The 19,795-nt window shown below is 42.7% G+C and overlaps 1 protein-coding gene across 1 annotated transcript in view; it reads right to left on the bottom strand.

The window, feature by feature from the left end:
- ACBD6 (acyl-CoA binding domain containing 6) overlaps nucleotides 1-19,795 on the bottom strand; it is an 82,769-nt gene that overhangs the window by 23,464 nt on the left and 39,510 nt on the right. Inside the window, exon 6 of the mRNA XM_036388272.2 lies at nucleotides 15,293-15,382. Within this exon, the coding sequence (XP_036244165.1) occupies nucleotides 15,293-15,382 (90 nt within the window). The remainder of the gene's footprint in view (nucleotides 1-15,292; nucleotides 15,383-19,795) is intronic.

The following is a 19,795-nucleotide window of genomic DNA, read 5'->3' as shown; positions in this document are numbered from 1 at the left end:
ATAAAAGAACTACTGATCTGCCTGGATTTTTGCTAAAAGCCCACCAGGCACCCCCAATATTGTATTTCTGATTTTTTTGGATCACCTGTGACTTGCTACAACTCCAGATTCCCAGGACACACACCAAGGCTACTGGAATGTAGCACCACCTACAAACCAAGTGTCTCAAAGACCAAATGATGATAGAAAAGATGTTTTTATGCTATCTGATGATGCAGGAGATGCTACCATTGAAGCCATCAAGCAGCCGACATCAAACAAGATGGGTTGTGGTTGGCAAATCTGGATGGACAATTCCCCCAGCTTGGGAATAGTGCTCAGAAATTCTTTGTTTAGAATCAGCCAAACTCCTATGTTTAACTGGAAGATGATGTCCTGGAGACCAGAACTCTACCAGGTGTTTTCAGTAGCTGGGCACAAGATTGAAAGCATCATCCATCCAGAAATGAGGGCCATTGTCTGCTTGAGTCAGAACCAATTTTGCAGCTGGGTGACTGTGTTTTTAAACCACCCTATCCCAGAAGGAAATATTTTCTGCATGGGGTACAGCTGTGATACATTCCTATGCAAATGAAGCAATTTTCTCTTTTTCTCTATGAAAAGTCTCCCATTTCTTCTCCATCACTGATTCTTCCTCCCAATGGACTTGGTAAAATGCAGCATTTGCAGGGTTTTTTTTTTTAACTGATCCCAGCAAGGGACACACTCAGCCCTAGGACACATGCCAGTAAAAGTCCCATTGATTTAAGCAAGGAATTCACGTGTTTATCCTTTGCCAGAAGTCCTCAGTAATGACACCTTCCCATCCTTTAAATCCTCCTTTAAGACTCCTTCTGCCATGACCCTCTGTGTCACTGCTCTCTGGCATTGCCTGGGGAAGCCATGAGCCAAGAATTCCATTTTTCTGCTGATCTCTGTTTTGTTCTCTTACTTCCATTCACTCAGCCTTCCCATTTGCACTACCTGTGGCATTGTATCTGATGCCAAGATGATCTCTTTGGGACAGGGATGGTCTTTGCTCTTGCTTAATGCCTTAAAATTTAAATGGGAACAAGAGGAACACTTGAACTGACAGGCAAAAAAAGGATGATTTAAAATCCACGTCTAAATGACTTGTTTATATAATCTTCCATTTTTGTCTCAATACACATTTATAACCTTTACATTGTGGTTTATCTCAGATGACTGGGATTAGCAAGTTGTTTCTTTCCAGCTGATAAGAGCAAACTGACCAAATCCATGCTTAACTTTTCCTTCTGAGAGGGAAAATGAATGATTTGAAGTCACCACAGCTCTGAGTTTTCCTGCTGCTGTTAAAGATCCAGATCAAAAGTGCCTCCAAGGTTTAAATTAACCTCTTTTACTCTGCAATTAGTGCTGGAGGTAAGGGTGTATGTGATCACTTCCCATCACTCCAAAAACAAGCCCTCGGTCATTAAGCTGTGAAAAATGGATCATTTGCAATTGCTGAGCCGTAACTTTACAAATCTCTTCTGAGTCTAACCACTGGAATTCAAAGTGTAATGCTCAATTTCACCCCACTTCAGAAGCCAAATTACCATGTAATCTGTGAGCACTGCTTCAAAACATCCCCACAATAGCAGCAGGAATAGGAAGGACATCACAGAGAAGGAAACCAGCTTTGGCAGACCTGGCTTCTGATTTGGATTTCACCTGCACAGTCCCAATGTGATTAAAACTTGAGTTTAAAAAAACCCCAAAAAACTAAAAGAAAAGAAGAGTAAATTGAGATTTCCTGAACACAGGTAATCTGGCCTCTGGCTGAGTCCCAGCACACATCTCAAAGTTTCTTTGTAGCATGTTCCAGCCTATTGCTTTCTGAAATACTCTGCTTGTCTTCCCTCTGTGTGAAAGTCAACCAGTCCAAACTCCTCCCATACTGTTTTGCTCATTAATCCCTACCTGGATTTGAGAGCAGTGCTGAAAGAGAGACTTTTTCACCCAGTCACCAAGCCAGGGGAGGAAAATGCCCACAGTCTGAGCTGGGGCTTTCCTCCTCTTCCAGCACCTCACACCCACATAAAGCTCATCACTTACTGTGCTCAGCCTTGCTGCCAGCAGCAGGGACATGGGGGGTTTGCTCCACCAGACCTCCAGCCCAATCCTGGACAAGAAAAACCTCTAACTTTATTCCCATTCCTTTCCCCTGCCTCACAAAAATACTGCTGGATATACAGCAAAGGCAGGAAATATCACAGGGAGGGGGAAAAAAATCAATTAAAATAAATTTGCAAAGCATTGTGTTAGAGTATCTCATTTAAAGCAGCCACTTTTTATCTGTAGGGCAAGTTAATTGCAGTACTATCATGGCAGTAATGATGTGCATCACAGAAGGTGACAAAATTTTTAAGGGTATTTATTGTGAGGATACTAAATTCAGGACTGTACCCCACAAATTAATTTACAAAGGTGGCAGAAGTCAGCTGGCTAGAGCTGCTATTGCTAATAGCTAGAAAAGACCCACTTAATCACTTTGCATTTTTATTTGCAGAAGATAAAGAAACATTTCTTTCACTAATAGTTTCATGCTTGTTTCATCTCATTTTATCCGGACTGCAGGATCTGTTTAATTTCATTTCATCAGTTTTCTAAGGTTCTTAAAAGTACCATATTTTTATAATCTTGTTATATCCATGAGATAAAAAACGATTATTTGCCCCACCATTTCCCAAATAGGAAAGCACAGCAGAAAGAAATCAAGTGACTTGTTCAAGGTCACGCTGGGATTCTGTAGCAAAACTGGAGAATTAGAAACCTAAACTTGACTCTGAAAAGAGCCATAAACAGAATTTCTTCACTGAATCCACAGATATCCCACAGATCTGGGCATCTACTGCTATGTTTTTTAATAAGATATTACTGTGGAAACCCAGCTCTGAATGGACAGATCTTGTCATTTCTCTGAAATGAAAAAAAAAACCCAAATTCTCTCACCTGCATCACAGGTGTGGCTCTATAAAGAGGAAAAAATGTTAATGTTCATATTCTAAATTATTTTCCTCCTAAACCTTAGAAGAGCCATGACTCAAACTAAAGTGCAATTTCAAAGTTCTGTATATTCAAGATGCCTTGCTCATGAGATCTTGCTGTTCAGCGATGAATTGTTCAGTACTTGGATTTTTCTGTTAGTTTTTATACAGAGAAAAAAAAATCACTCAACCCATTTTCCCCTTGATGACAGTTGCCAGTGCAGTTTTGTTTGCAGTGTTTAACAGCTTCAGGAACCTTTTGCTCTTGTACAGGCTGGGCAGGAATGAAGCAGGAGCACACAAATATCCAAGAATCTGGAGAGTGAATAATGGATTTTTTGGTTTTTGTCTAAAATGCTCAGTAATTAGGGTCCCAACAAGTTAAACCACCAGCTTGGAAGGAGGAGGTTGTGCCATGGATGGGACATGAATGAGGAAAGCAGTATATAGCAGAATAGTAAGTAGTAGATAATAACAGCAGTATATAGAAAAAGCAAGTGGATGTGTCTATAAATATATATATATATATATGTACTGAACAGTTGCCTTGTTCGCTTCATTCTGTCCTCACAAAGCAAATGTCCTGCAGTGGAAAACAAGAGGTGTTTCCCAGAGACAGTTTCAAAAGGGTGTGAGGGTACAGAAGTACCATTTACACACCCAGGAAAACCAAGAGTTGCTCATCACATTAAAACCTGACACCTGACCAGCCAAGGCTTTTGCCCTACACCTGGAAACCTGACCTGTGGAGACAAAGAGATCTTCTGAACATTTCTGGATGAGAAGAGATGCTTTAGCCTCATGCAGTGTTAATGGGAGGAGCAGGTGTGTCAAACCAAGTCCCTGGCTGGGTCCAAGCTGCGGTTTCCATCTCTCTTCCAAGCTGTGTTGAAGTGCATTGGCAGAACAACATCCATCTGGGATGTATCAAGTGCTGACCACAGCAGGATTTGTCCTCTGCAAAGAGGATACGAGCAGAACACTCCAATCTGCATAAATGTTGCATTAATAACAGCCTAGGTGAAGATTGCATTTTAATTCTGAACTCCAGCCGAAGGACCTGCTTCTTTCAAAGTTCAGAGAAGCTTCTGCAGTTGCTGGTATTGATGAATATTTCAGTGCCCACTCCCAGGGAAAGCTGTGTGCACAGTGCAAGGCCACAGATCCCAGAAAGGACCTCAGGCTTCCTCTCTGGTTTAGGAGAGGGCAAGGGCTTGGGAAAGCAGCCATGCTTAGCCCATGCAAACCCCTTGGAACAGATCATTTTGGAGGTCACAGCATCTGGTATTTAAATTTCCTCACCCCTGACGAAAGTGAGGAAATGATGAATCTGACTAAGTCATGCTGAACATGACTTCTAAGCCATGTTCTTAGAAGGGTAATTTATTATTTTATGATCTATATTATATTAAAGAATGCTATACTAAAACTATACTAAACTGTACTAAAGAATACAGAAATGATACAGACAGAAGGCTAGAAAGACACTAAAGAAAACTTGTGACTCTTTCCAGAGCCTCGACACAGCTTGGTGGTGATTGGCCAATAAGTCAAAACAATTCACATGAAACCAATGAAACAACCAACAGTTGGTAAACAATATCCAAACACATTCCAAAGCAGCAAAACACAGGAGAAGCGAATCATATAATTATTGCTTTCATTTTTCTCTGAGGCTTCTCAGCTTCCCAGGAGAAGAATCCTGGGCAAAGAGATTTTTCCAGGAAATATGAAGGCGACAAGAGCAGACATTGGATGCTTTTCTGAAGAATAGGCAACATCACATCTTCCTCTGCTGTTTTCTCTCACACTACAAACCCAACTTAATGATTATTTACACTTCCCTCTTCCAACCTTCCTCTGTCCTCCTATGTAAACCTGCTATAAATACAGACTTGGCATAAAGCCCATCCATCCACAGTTCAGCTTCCCCTGATCCTAAAGGTCTTTTTCTGGACAAACTGTGATTTAGCTCCAAGTTCCTGTAAGCCTGAGCAACTTCTTCCAGCCTCCATCAGCACTAATGTGACACTTGCCCTTGTGCTACTGATGAGACACCTGTACCTTGAGAAATCAAATTTCAGCATGACCCATGTGGACTTCTGTACGGACATCCTTCTCCTGAGGGTCCTACGAGTCCTTCAAGAGTTGTTTGGGGTTTTGGAGGGAACACTGGCAAAAGTCACCCTCCATTGTACATGCCATAGGACTTTGCCCTGAACAAGACCAAGACCTCTGGCCAGTGTCAGATAATCTGTCACTATAAGCTACTTGCATCCAAGCCAGATATTTATTGCTATTGATCTGCCTGGTCCCAGTGAAAGACTTTTGTTCTCCCAACCCAGGACTTTGACCTCAATTAAGTTATGAATTTCAATCCGATAGACTGCTCCACTTACCCTGCTGCTCTCCCTGACTGGATTAATTAGAATTAGCTAGGCTGGGAGTCACCCCGAGCGCCTCATGGATCATGTTATTTTAATAATAAATAAAGAGACAGCAGCGGCATACAAGGAAGGATTTTGAAAGATTGTTCATCCAAGAGCATCATTCAAGACCTGCCAATACTAATTTCTCTGAGTTTGATTACTTCATTTACTTCTTTTTATTTCTATTCATTAATTGAGTTTTATCCCCCATTACTTCAGCTCCCCAAATGTGCCCTTCCTATAAAGGAACCAGACACACGTTTCGCTGTTACAAAGTTTTATTACTGCAGCTCATCAAAAGTATAGTTAGCAGGAATGGAATAGTCATTAAGCATTTAATAATCTAATAGTGCTGAAAAAAAAAATATATATAATATAGGAGGGGGAAGCAAGGGAGAGGGACAAGACAGGCCTGTCTGTTGCCATAAAGTGTGCACTGAGGGCTGGCTGGTGGACAAAACCAAGAAAGTAACATCCAACACTGGAGAGAATGCATATATCCATCAGGATATTTTCTGACAGCACAATAATGCCTTTGGAACAAGCCTAAAACTGGTTGAATACCAAAGGAGTTTGATTGGCAAGGGGAAGTTTCTGAACTAGTGAGTCGGGGCCTGATAGCTGCATTATCCTTATTGCTTCCCTTTCCCTATAAAAGCAATTACACACCCAAGGATGTCAGGCTGCCCAGGCCTGCCCTGAAATGGATTGTCTGGGGCAGCCATGTCACAGCCACACTCCAGAGTTACTGACCCATAAACAAACACTTATTTGTCACGCTCATTTTAATGTTTAATTGGCTGGAACAGCAGAAACGGATTTAGATGATGGAAGTTCAACAGTTCTTCCAATGCTGGTACCCAGCCTGCAGACAGGCACCTCCTAGCCTGAGAAAGAGCACCACACACAGCCTCAACACACCTTTGTGGAAGTTCAGGCCTTTGCTTTGTAACAAACTTCTATTCCAGCCAAGCTGAGCACTGTTAAAAGAGGGAAGACTCATTGCAACATGGAATGTCTAAGATGGGACAGTCCATGGGTGTGTTAGATAAACTAGATTACTCCAAGATAGGATTTACTTGTCTTGTTACAAAAGGGAGCAACTGAGTAGATTTTCTGTGACAGGCAGAGAGAGGGTGGCAGCAGCCTTTGCTGTCCCAAGATTTCTGCAGTCCCACACCAGTGGGGATGCCTGTTCACATGGATTTCCAAAAGCCTCTGGACACACCCTCTCACCAAAGAGTATTTAAATGATGCTATCATAGAGCAAGAGGGAAGGTCTTTGCTTGAAAGTGATTACAAAATTAGAGATTGAATAGCAGTAAACAACCAGCTTTCACAATTGTTGGTGAGAGCTGGAGCCTCTGAGGGATCTGTGCAAGGGCCTGGGTTGTTCAGCCCACAGAAGGGAACAGGGGAAGCAGGCTGGGAGTGAATTATCCAAGTCCTTTAAACCAAAAGCTGCCTGTAAAATGCTACAAAAGGATCTAAAGGTGACAGGATAAAAAGCCTGCAGATGAAATTCAACTCTAAAAAAACACCAAGTAATGCACATGTGGAAAAAACAATCTTCAGTCTAAATCCAGAGCAATGGGCTCTGAGCTAGCTAATACAACCACTGTGGAGACAGATCATGAGTTATTACAGACAGCTCTATAACACCAGCTCAGTATGCAACAGCAGTTAATAAAAAAACAAACAACAAGGAGGCATTGGGGAAAAAAAAGGAAATAAGAAAACATGACTATATTGCTTCATTATATCTCATATTGTACTTACAGCCTGGGTACTGGGAGAAGTGCTGCTCCCTTCATCTGGGAGGCATAAAGAAGAACTAGAAATGACCCAAAGAATGACAAGTGGCAAAGTTACTGAGCAGCTTCCAAATGGGGTAGGATAAAACACAGAAAACTCCTCAGTCTGAAAAAGAAGTGATCAAGGGGAATCAAGGAGGCCAAGAAAGTCAAAAGCAGGACAGAGAAGGTAACTGGGGGAACAATTACTGTTTCTCATTACACTAGAAAAATAGGCTCTCACATGAAATGATCATGGCAAGTGCAAGGCAAATGCACAGTTAAACTACAGGACTCCCACTAGCATAAAGTTTGGCAATTCAAAGAGGGATGAAAGAAATTTATCAAAGAAAAATCCAGAAGTGCAAAAATAGTAACAGTGGTTCAGGAAGCCTTCAAGCCCTGGATTCTGGGAAAATATATGAAATTATCACTGTATGCTTACCCTACTCTGTCTCCTAAGCATTCACTCTTCCCTGCCACCAGAGACACAACTCTGAGCTGGAAAGTCTCCTGCACTGACACTGGATGCAAACACTGACATGGATGCAAAAGTAACATGCACTAGTTGAGAAACAGGAACCTACTAAATTAGCTTTGCCATTTTCAGTGCTGTTCTGCCACTTACAATCCATGGAGAATCCACTTACAATCATGAAAAATCTTACTTAAAATCTAACCAAAATAAGCTTGAAGAGCTACTGCCCCAGTATCTAAAGCATTAGAACAATCTTATTTAGCAAAACTTAAAAGTACTTTGTGCTGAAGACTGCAAATTTGAGATGCCCCAATGATTTACACAGAATTGGGGTTTTTTTGTTGTTGTTTTTTTTGTTTTGTATGGGTTTGTTGGTTTTGATTTTTAGAGCAAGCCAGAAGAAACAAGTGCCAACAAGAGATGAATATAAAATTCCATCTGGAAGTAAAGCCTTGAGACTTTTTTCAAATTGAGAAGTCCTCAGGGAGAAGGTGAGTGGCAGAACTTCTTCAAAACGGGGGAAGCTTTTCCAAAAGGCTGATGGTAAAAGAAGATGTTCTAGCAACCATCTCTCCTGAGCAAAGGGTAGCTGATGGTTTGGTGGTTCCTCTGACAGGGAGCAGTGACACCAGAGCCATAGGAAATGAAGCAAGGCTGGAGACCATTCCTGAGGTGATTAGAGACCACTCCTAGGGTGATTAGAGACCACTCCTAGGGTGATTAGAGACCATTCCTAGGGTGATGCTTCACCTGAAGAACCAGCTTGGCTGCCAGTGGCATCCTGTTTGTGCAGTTACCCAAACACCTTAATGAGGGGCTAAAGCATTTCCAACAATGACCTCAGGAATTACAGGTGCTTTAACACATGCTGATTTCAAAGATGACCCTGGGACCAAGGGCCATGGGGCCATCCCATGTCCTCGAAGGGAGGCATTCAAGGTAAGGCTCTTTCCTGCCTCTGCAGGGACACTTGAACGCAGTGGGGAGCAAGGTACCTGTTTCTCCTCCACGGTGCCACCTGCACTGATCTCAAACCTCACTGCTGCTGCTGGCTTCTGTCTACTGTGATCCTTGACAGGGAGTGTACCACAACAGGCTGTGCTGTCAGGCATGGAATCAAGCACAAGGCTCCCTGAGCTAAAACTGTGTGACTTTCTGCATTCCTGGCCCAGCACTGGCCATGGAAATGCCTCCCTCTGCACAGCACAGCCCTCAGTACAGGGCCCACAAGCCACTAAAATGTGCCACTGTCCTCAGTCCTGCCGTTTGATTACCCCAAAAGGAGACTTTGAGGGCAAAGCAGCAGAGACCACTGCGAGTTTTTTTCAGGCCAGCTCTTGGATTTCACTTTTCAAACACTGGTTTTGCAGGACACAGGAGCCTGCAGCAGTTCCTGGCTGCTGAGCTGCTTTGCAGGCAGTGCTGCACATGGGCTGCCTGCAAGGGTGCCAACTGCTCTGCTGCACCAGTCATGAAGCAATGATTCATCTGTCTACAGGCTGCATAAGAAACAAAGACTGGATATGTCAAGCTGGAAGATAGGAAGAAACAATGCTAAAAAAAAACCCCAGCCTGGACAAGCAGAAGGAAACATCTCATCATCTGTACAACTGATGGTTAGTGTTGATGAGGCCTGAGGTGGCTTCAGAAGCTAAGGAGCAAACCTGGGATAAATCTCTGTCTTTCCCAGCATATATTTAGAGTGCAAATATTTTGCAAATGTTTCTGCTGAAAGGGACTTTTCTCCCAGTAGGTAAAAACAGCATCTGCTGAGTGGTGACCATTTAACATTCAACCTGCTGCCAATCTACATTCCACAGAGAGACTCGCAGGAGAGACATGGAGCTGTGCCACCTGTAATAACTGTGTGACTGGCACCATGTCAATGCTTTAATGTAGAATGCTACCCTCTGTCACTGAGCAGATCTCTCCTTTCTTTTGGCTAATGGCTTCCACACCCACTGGCAGCAGTGTCAAAACTGAAGGGGTGCATGGCTGCAGAGTCTTCAGAGATCTGCTTAACAAACCTGACCACGGAAATACTGAGATGGGGGTGGGGATGGGGTGTGGTTAAGGTAAGAAGGACACTACTGTGGTTAATAAATCTGCTCTCATTGCTTTGCTTTTCATCTCTGGCTAGTGCCCCCATGTGTTTGCCACTGTAGCTCCCTCCCACAGCAGTACCTGTGACATCCTTTGCTTGCTGTGAGCATACCTATGCCAAAGACTCTGCTGCAGTATCAGGTCCAGGACAGGACCCCTCCTGGCTTTATCAGCCAGGCTTTTAGTATATTTAGGGACAAATTGATCCTAGGGACATTAACTGCAAGGGCACGAGGCTGTCATGTTCCTATTTAATCTCAGCCAGGTTTAGAGAATGGTCAGAACAGCAGAGGACTTGGCAGCTGGCACCCAACCACAAGTGTTTTTGCATCCCCCATCTCACTGGGGAGGGGGAAAGATGTGTAGATGGAGCCTGTCGTCCATGGTCACAACAGCAAAAACATCCACATGAATTTCTCCATCTCCCTACAGGCACAGGATCATGAGGGCATGACTAATGTTTGGTGCAGGAGGCAGGGAAGGGATGCACATTTACTGAGACCAGCTTAATTATGAAATATCTACATGCCTCCAACACAAGACCCTTGCTGTGAAATCCAAATGAAGAAGAATGAAAAGAAAAAAAAAGCAGGCATGCAAGCAGGCCTGACTATTCCTTGCTTCTTTTTACCCTGTACAGACAGAAGCCCTTTAGAAGTCAGGCAGAAAAAGAGAAAATCCACACAAACACACAAAACCAGCAGTCCACCAATCTTAGCAATCTTCGACATATCCATAATTTTTACTTAATTTTTAGCTAATGGTGGAAATTAGTCTTTGGATAGTTGATAAAAATCAACCTGTCTCTGCTGGGTTAGTACTGTGATCTGTGGCCCAGCAACTACTTCTAGTACAATTGATTTTCCTTTTTGGCAACCAATAGGTCAGTCAATAATAATGTTGTTTGAAAAGGATTGAGTCATGAGGGAGATGAACCCTCCCTGCCATTTATTATGTTTGTATTGTCTTGATTTGAAAAGGTTTTTTCTTTTTTTTTATCCCCAGTCAGTGAAGGTATTAAAAGGAGATGGCTGCTCCATGTTCCATGTCTCCAGGATCACTCTGATTATCAGTGCTAGGATGCAAATAGAGGAGGGAAGTTGGGAACTGGGAGGAAAGACAGCCTGGGGAGGCAACATGTTACTCTAAGTGCCTTAAAAAAAAAAAAAAAAGGAAAAAAAAAAACCCAATCTAACTCAAAATATGCTGACAAGCACCACCTCAGTGCATAAATATGACTGAGAAGCCTTGCATGACTTGGTACAAGATACAAATCCAACACTGGTACTAAAAATCAACCAATGCTCTCTGCAGACAGCACAGACACCAGATGCTTTTCACTGAAATTACTACTCCATAGGAATGAATAAAATAAACCCCACATATACTAGCAACAGGTTTCTTAACGTGATGATTTTCAGCTTTGGTCTCAAGTTTCCTTCTCAAACACCTGAAGGGTCCATGAGCGATTGCTGAGAACTTGCTCACCAGTGGTTTAAAGTCTTAGTGCACTGATCTGCACTTTACCAGGAAAGTGAAAAGACAGGAAATAAAAACTGAAGATCAGTTACAGCTTTTTTCATCCTTTTAGTCAGAATTACAGAAAAATTTCAGTGCAGAACTTTATTACCATAACATTGATAACTGCACAATGATGCAGTTTAAAAATCATAAAATATTTAGAAATGGTTGAAACTCAGCTGCTCTACCTCATAGATATGTACCCAGCCCTTAATTAACCTGTGTGTCCAGTGATACAGTTCCCTTCACAACTCACAGTATTTATGTTAAGACTTGCTCACATGGCCAGATAGGCTTGAAAAGCTTTACCACAGTAAGCTGAGCTGCTGTGCACCACTCCCAGATAGCTCCCTATACACTCCCAAGGGCATGCCATGAACACATGGATTATTATTCTGGAGTACAGAGTACCCACAAATGAAACAAAATGCAGCCACAGGAAGTCCAGGAGGAAAGTCTATGGTTTGTGTCCCCCAAATACACTAAAGGAGCTCTTCTAAAGCTGCTTGAGCAGCACCTCACACCCAGAAGGAGCTCTCCCCATAGAGCAAAGGGGTTTTCCTTTGTTGCTCATCCTCTACAAGGAAAATTTGTGTCTTCTTATGTTTTAAAGCTAGAAATGGATATTATAATCGTGTTGCTGAGCCCCTCTGTAACTCTTATGTTACCACTGTGTTATGCTTGGAATCTTTTACCCTAACATGATGTTAGCAGCTGTTATGTTGCTGGGGTAGGCAAACAGCTTCAGTGAAGGAGGCTGTTCTCTGACTGAGCCCCAAGCTCTGGGTATTTCCAGCAGAGCTCCAAAACACCATCCCACCTCCCACTTTGACATGGCCCCTGGCACTGGAGATTTAGGTAATTCAATTACACAAACGCCCCTTCTCAACAAAGCAAAGCAGCCTGCTGCCTTTTTGTATTCCCTTGCCCATGGCAATTGCTTTAGCACCTCTCTTCAAATGTGCTATTAGAGCTAATTATGAACAAGCAGAGAATTCAGTGGCTGCAGCTTTTCAGTGACCACCCTTTGGAAACTGCAGCACCACTGCTGAAACAAAAAAGCACAGACCCTGGATCACTGCAGTCCAGGGGCACGGGGTTATTCCCAGAATTAAAGTGGGTTTGAACATGCTGCAAGAATGAGCAGAGCCAGGAGACCTCTCTTCCTGCTCCTAAAGCTGTTTATCAGCAAAGAGCAATAAGCTGACTCTTGCAGACCCTTTTGATCCAGACACTGCAGTACTTTGACAACAGACAGTATAAAGGTAACTAAAATAAGGGAGCAAAAATGTATTAAGGCACATCTACAGGCCTTAATAAATTTATATAATAATAATAATAATAATAATAATAATAATAATAATAATAATAATAATAATAATAATAATAATAATAATAATAATAATAATACAAGTGAGCAGGTAAGACTTGCTCCAGGTCACCCAGCAGAGCAGCACTGTCACTGCCTGCTTAGGGCAGCTAAAATCCTTTAGCAGACTGCAAAAGAGCCAAGATGGAAGAACATTTATTAAAAAGGTAATGGAAGAGAGCATAAATCTGTCATGCTGTTTGACTAACTTTTTAGAAGCGTACTAAAACACAGGCAATTAAAAAAAAATTGGTCTGTAGCATTCCTCTCCTTCACTACCTGCTCATAACCCTCATAATCCCTAATTTATTCTTTATCTCTCATGGTGCCTGAATGAAGGTGCTGCTGCAAAACTGAACGAGACAGAAGAATTCCTGATGACCTGGAGAGGCAGGTGGGATTGTGGAGGCTGCTTGGACAGAGGTGTGAAGGAAACCTCTGCTGGGAGCACATCTGGAAAAACAGCATCACTCATTCAGCAGCTATCCCCTCACACTGAACCCACTGCTCTGTACAGCCTACACATTAACTGAAAGTGCCTTTGGTAATGTGTTATAGCAGATGCTGAGGTGTTTATGGTCTGTTAGGAAGCCAGAGTTTCTCCCTCTCCCTTTTTCTTCTGGTTGTTCTTAAAATTTCTCCTGTTTTTGGTTTGGATGTGAATTCTTCCAGGGTAAAGGTCAAAATTAAAAAAAAAAAAAAAGAAAGAAATAACAAAGTCTTGAAATGTTATTGCAATTTATATATGGCTGAGAATAAAAATGTGTCTGCTTTCTCTGGGAACACACCTACGTGCAAATAGAGACCTTTAAAAAAATTCTCCTTTATTACCTTGGTGGGGAAAAACATATCAAAGATTGATTTTTCTTTTTATGACTATTATTAACCTTTTGTTACTGGCCAAAAATAATCTGGTTAGAAAATGTGCAATGCATCAAAAAGAAAAGAGAAGAATTTAACAGAAAATTAATACTTGGGGGGGAAAAAATATGATGATTCTCTCTTTTGCTTTTTCTTCTAAGAGTCAAACTTTACCTCCAATGGAATGACACAAGTGTCAAAGAGAAGAGATGTTTCAGAGAGAACCCAGAACCATCTCCCAGGCTGCCAGGGTGAAGGGAATGGGCAGGAGCCTGGTTCCACTCCTTCCCAATTTCAACAAAAAGCTGCTCCTGTCTGTATCCAACACAGCACTCCCTAAATCTGACTGACAGGAGATGGACAGGGTGTGCAAAGCCCCCCATTTGCACTGGATTCACTCTAGCCCTCTTCTGTGTCAGGAAAAACTCCTATTAAATCCATTACAGCTGAAACCCTGGAGAACTAAGCACAAACATACAGATCTCACCAGCCACCAGAGAGCTGTGCTTCATCACATCCATCCCACCAGAAATTCTGCCCTGGAAAGGGCAAGACAGACTTTTTTATAACAATTTGAAGTGTGTATAAATCCCAACACAGCTATCTGTAGCCTGTGAACACTACAGCTCTGCCCACAAGCCCTCATACTGCGGCTCTGCTTCACATCCACCTCTTACAAATTACCCAAGCATTTACTGAAGGCTGCTCAGATCTCACCAGTAAGAGTGCAAAGATGCATCAGCAAAGGTGTATCTATGTCCAAACTGGGAAGGAGAGCAGAGCCAAAAAGTGCCATGATGGTAAAGAGCAATTCATCACAATCAGGAATATGTTGGACAATTATTTCTGAATACAATCACACTTACACAGGCCAGCCCTTAATTACAACAAGACAGAACTGGGAATGTTGACTCAGGAGCACTGGCAGACTGGCTGGCTGGAAGAAACCATTTGCAAAGTGGTTGCTGAACCAGTTTAGGTCAAAACCGAGTCTGTTCAGACATCCTAAAACTGGTGCTAGCTAAGCTCAGATATGTGGGCTGCAAACCTCAGTGGCTCAAAATTATGTTATTTTTCCCAGATTACTTTTTTAAAGATGTTCTTATAAAAGAATCCCAGAATGGTTTGGGTTGAAAAGGACTTTAGAGATCACCTAGTTCCAAACCCCTGCTATGGGCAGCAACACCTTCCATTAGATCAGGCTCCTCCAAGCTCTGTCCAACCTGGCCTTGGACACTTCCAGGGATGGGGCAGCCACAGCTTCTCTGGGCACCCTGTGCTAAGGTCTCCCCACCCTCACAGGGGAGAATATTTTTTTCTAATATCTAATCTAAACCTACTCTCTTTCAGTTTCAGTTGCTCTCCCTTGTCACTACATGATCTTGTGAACAGTCCCTGTCTTTCTTGTAGGTACTGGAAGGCTGCAATTAGGTCACCCTGAAGCCTTCTCTTTTCCAAGCTGAGCAATACCAATTCTCTCAGCCTCATAGGAGAGGTGCTCCACCCCTCTAATCAACTTTGTGACCTCCTCTGGACTTGCTCCAACAGGTCCATGTCCTCCCTGTGCTGGAGCGCCAGAGCTGGATACAGCACTGCAGATGGGGTCTCACCAGAATGGAGCAGCTTTTCTGTGATAAATTCCCTGAGAGAACTTGCTGTGGAGTTTGGGAAGAACTTAGAATTCATGGAAACATTTGGTCAGGAGGCTGTGTAACACATCAATCCCATTTACCTGTGCTCCCTCTTACCTGGATGTTCACATCAGCAGCATTCTGTAACAGAACTGAAACCAGCTCCTTGTGTCCTCTGTCACATGCCCAGTGGAGCAGAGCCCGGCCCTGAAACCAGAGCCAGGAGAAAATTAACAAAGCCAAGCAAAAAAAGAAGCCATGGAAAATCAGTCTTGCAATTAAGTACTAAGCACCAATACCAAAATTAACACAGACTTAATAAAAAATACAAAATAATACTAGTATGCCACTTACTGGTGATTTGGACTTCCACAATAATGCTAGAAATGTCAAAAGTGACACATAGTTCAATTTTTCATTAATTTAGCACCACACCCACAAGCCAGCTAGAAATGTAAAGGGGAAAAGCAGCGAAGTATGAAACACAGGAGCCAGCACATGATTTGTTTTCCTCTATAGATTTAGGATTTTGGCACCTCTGACTTTCCTGGGAGCAGTGACTTACACAGCAAGGGCAGGGTATTCAGTGCTGCCTAAGTCACCTGGATGCCAAGTCCCCAAAAGCTCATTCCTCTGGCAGGTCTGAAGCACCCAAGCCATGGGTCCTGCCCCTGCTGGAAGAGAAGATTAAAACTGGGTGTCTGGGCAGGCACCCCTGACTGTTCTCTTTTGGGCAGACTGCTGCATCCATACCTCCAGCACCTCCCAAACCTTCAGAGCTTGCTTCCCATCCCCTTCCTACAGGTGTCTGCCGCCATGGGATGGATGTAATGGAAGTTCAGATCTTCCTGCATGCCCAAGGGCATGGGAAGTAGCTTAGGATCCCTGAGAAAGGTAAGCTGGGGTTGTTTAGCTTGGAGAAAAGGAGACTCAGAGGTGACCTCATCAGTCTCTACAGCTCCCTGAAGGGTGGCTGTGCTCAGGTGGGGCTGGGCTCCTTCTCCAGGCAGCACTGACAGAACCAGAGCACACAGCCTCAAGCTGCACCAAGGAAATACAGGCTGGATATCAGGAAGAAGCTTTTCACAGAAAGAGTGATAAAGTTCTGGAATGGCTGCCCAGGGAGGAGGTGGAGTCCCCATGCCTGGGTGTGTTTAACAAAGCCTGGATGTGGCACTGGGTGCCAGGGTTGATTTGAGGTGTTGGGGCTGGGTTGGACTCGAAGATCTTGGAGGTCTCTTCCAACCCAGTGATTCTGTGAATTCTGTGAACTCAAAGTAGTTTGAGATGGCAAACAAGGAAGAAAACCTCCTATGTACACTTTGCAAATTAGCCTTAATGTTCTATCAGTCTCTCCTGGTTTAGGACAGCACACTTGTAGGGGATTTCTTGGAAATCACCCTGCAGATCACCAGGAATCACCTCCCTCAAGCTGTGACACCATCAGACTGACCTGTGTTTTTCAATATGCCAAGGAAAACAGTTACAGACCCTCACAAAAGAAATCATTTAAATTAGCCCATGCCTGGCTATAAATCTCTTGACAAAGCAGTGGGGAACAAGGTGAGCAACTCATTTATCTGCTAATGGGAACTCTGAGCCAAATTTCTTGGCCATGGTGCCAGAAAGCAGGAGGGGTAGAAGACACCTGTGACCAAAGCTCACACTGCTTCTGCTGGATATTCCTGGGCAGGGCAGCAGACGTAGAGCAGGATTTTAAGTCAGGAAATTCACACTTTTTGACCCAGCCACTAATTAATTTTTGTAACACGTAATTTTAATGTTACAGTCATTAACCTTGCATTAGAATGAATTTTCTGACAGTGACTTTCTATGGAGGCACTGATGACATCCACAGGCCATTTAATGATTCGTTTTCTTGCACTCAACACCCCTATCAGAATCTACAAGGGGGAAAGAGTACAACTTAAAACAATTGGTAAATATGGAGAGATCTTTAATTCACATTTAGCATCCTTAACTCACCTCTGGACTGGTAATTACTTAGGATTTCAGTTGGACAATACCAACTTTTTCAAGCCACAGATATTTATCTCAAAAGGAAGAGGCACATCTGAAATGTGCACAATAGCAAGAAATACTTCAACAGATGATTTCAGTGTCTTGATATATGTGTAGAGGAATAATATTGCAATTATTCAAATGTATTCATTGTACAATTACATGATAAAACAAAGGCACTTTTATGCTTTATATCAAAATCCATGCTACAGATTAGGGGCTAAAATATGTTGGTTTGCATTTGTCTCTGGACAAGGAGAATCTTATTTTATTGGTGCTGAAATTGGCTGAGACCAATAAAGGAAAACCACCAGTTAGTTGTGACAGCTCAGGGGTACCAGAGCACTGTGCAACTGGTCCTGCCATGACACTGGCAGGCTGGTTCTGCTACACTTGGTGCTTTTTGAACAAGACAAAACCCTGAAGCCTGATCATCCATAGTCATTAAAAATCTCCTTGTGCTATTTGCAGGAGTATGGATTTCAAGTCTTGGGCCAATTCCACTTTGGGTAATTACGCTCTGCTTACCTATATATTTTCTCCACAACTCTAAATGGATACAATATTTTCTAATTAGTGCCTTAAATGGCTCTGCATTGTAATTGTGCACTATTAAACAGCTGACATGTTCCACCCAAGAAATGTCTGCAGCATGCTGTGCCCTGGACGTGGGGTGCAAAGGGCTTTGGAGACCTTCTGTGCAAGAGCACACCAGGAGATGTGGAAGGAAAAATACCTCCAGAAGAATCTCAACCCACTTACTGCATAAGAAAAAGCATTACTACAAATTTGGTATTTAAAATGGTTGGACTTGATGATCTTAGAGGTCTTTTTCAACCTTAATGGCTCTATTAGATAATATTCACATTTACTTAGAAACTAGATAATATTCACAATTATTTGTAGAACACAGAATAACAGTCAACAGCTCCAGCTAACATACTTAGGCAGCTATACAGCTATGAAATCCACTTGTTTCCTATGTCTTTCTTAAAATAAACCCTAGTGATAAGTCAAGTTTAAATTGAAAATACAGTGCCAATCTTTGTTTAGCAGGGATATCACCTCTGCATATTGAAAAACTCTTTAGTCTGCCCAGCTGCTGCTTGATATCAGCATACAGCATGTGTTTGTGTGTTTAAACAATGTGGCAGGAATCTTAAGGGCCACAGATTGAGCTTTCCCAAAACAATTCCCACATGACTATTTCATTAAGCAGTGAGAGACTCAAAGCAACATGAATAATTTCACGTAGGAAACACTGCAGCAGTGAGGTCTTGGCTAGATGCAGTCAAACATCAAGGTACTCCCTCCCTGCAATTCAAACACAACAGTTGTTGCAGAACCTACTTGAGAGTAGATGCATTTCCCCCCCACCTTTGAAGTATTAAAAAAAAAAAAGCATAAAAATAGCCCAAGTGCACTAACCCTGCCTTTTAAATCTTGTGTGCTTTGCTTGGCTAACCGCTGCCAGCTTGGCCAGCTCCTGCAGCAGTTTCTCAAGCCAAGAGCACATCAATTTTGCTCAGCTCCAAGTCACAGGGTGTTCACAAACAAAGCACAGGACAGGGATTTGTCTCCCATCCACTGAGTCGGCAGACAAATGGATGGGAATGATTTTCACATCAATTAGCCTGAGCAGAGAAAGGGGAGAACAAAGCCAAACCGAATGGATGTGCTACAGTATAAAACTGCACTTCCAGGCACGATGCTTGCAGCTATAATGGCTGGGTAGCAATGAGCCACTCTAACTTGTGGCAAGTGTCCTGTGAGCAGTAATTAAGAAGAGACAGATATCTACAGAATGGCTGTATCCCCCTGTGACAGCAGGAACAGTGAATGGAAGGGTTGTTGGTACTATTAGACAGGTAAACTTGACTTGGAAGTCAATCACTTTCAGAGCTCTGAAATGTTTGGTGAAGCTTTTCTAATGGGAGAAAGCCTATAAATCCAGAAGGATGTGACCCTTCTTCAAATACATTTTCCCCCCTGTCCTTTTCTTGGCAAGCTGGCACCAGTTTGGCACTTACTGTCTCAAAAGCACAAGGATCAGGGACCAAGTGAGCATCCTGTCAGATGCCTTTCATTAAAGTTTGGCAAGGGCTTAGACATTGCACACAGGTAACATGTTTGTTTACTGGGATTTATCCAACAATTTAAAAAAAATTATCTAGGTACAACCTCCACAGCCCTTGGCACAAATTACAAAAGCAACTCATCTCTGCCTTTGAGCAGCTCCTGGTTTGTTAGGAGGTGGAGAAATACTATTTTCAAAAAGGCAGCAAGTGAGCCATACTCCCAGGATGTGCCTGGGGTGACTTCACAGCCACAGTCCATTTCTTATTCCATTAGTCCTGCTGACATACACAAGGAAAACAGGTTGTTTTAGTCTGTGCTACTTCTTATAAGTGAATGCAAGCGATTCTGTTGAACTCTGGGCAATTTAGATACAGTAAATGGAAGCTTGTACATGATTACTGTCATTAGGTTCTTTGTTTAATTCTAAATTGAAGTTTATCATATCTAAACTGTTAGCAGTATGTTGGCCTGAATGCTGCACATGAACAGCTTTACTTCTTCTGGGGAGAAGGCCACTTA

The sequence above is a fragment of the Molothrus ater genome, chromosome 9 (genome assembly GCF_012460135.2).
Source record: "Molothrus ater isolate BHLD 08-10-18 breed brown headed cowbird chromosome 9, BPBGC_Mater_1.1, whole genome shotgun sequence".
Classification (NCBI taxonomy): domain Eukaryota; kingdom Metazoa; phylum Chordata; class Aves; order Passeriformes; family Icteridae; genus Molothrus; species Molothrus ater.
The sequence above is the reverse complement of the archived record's forward strand: the minus strand, read 5'-3'. Positions and strand labels throughout refer to the sequence as shown.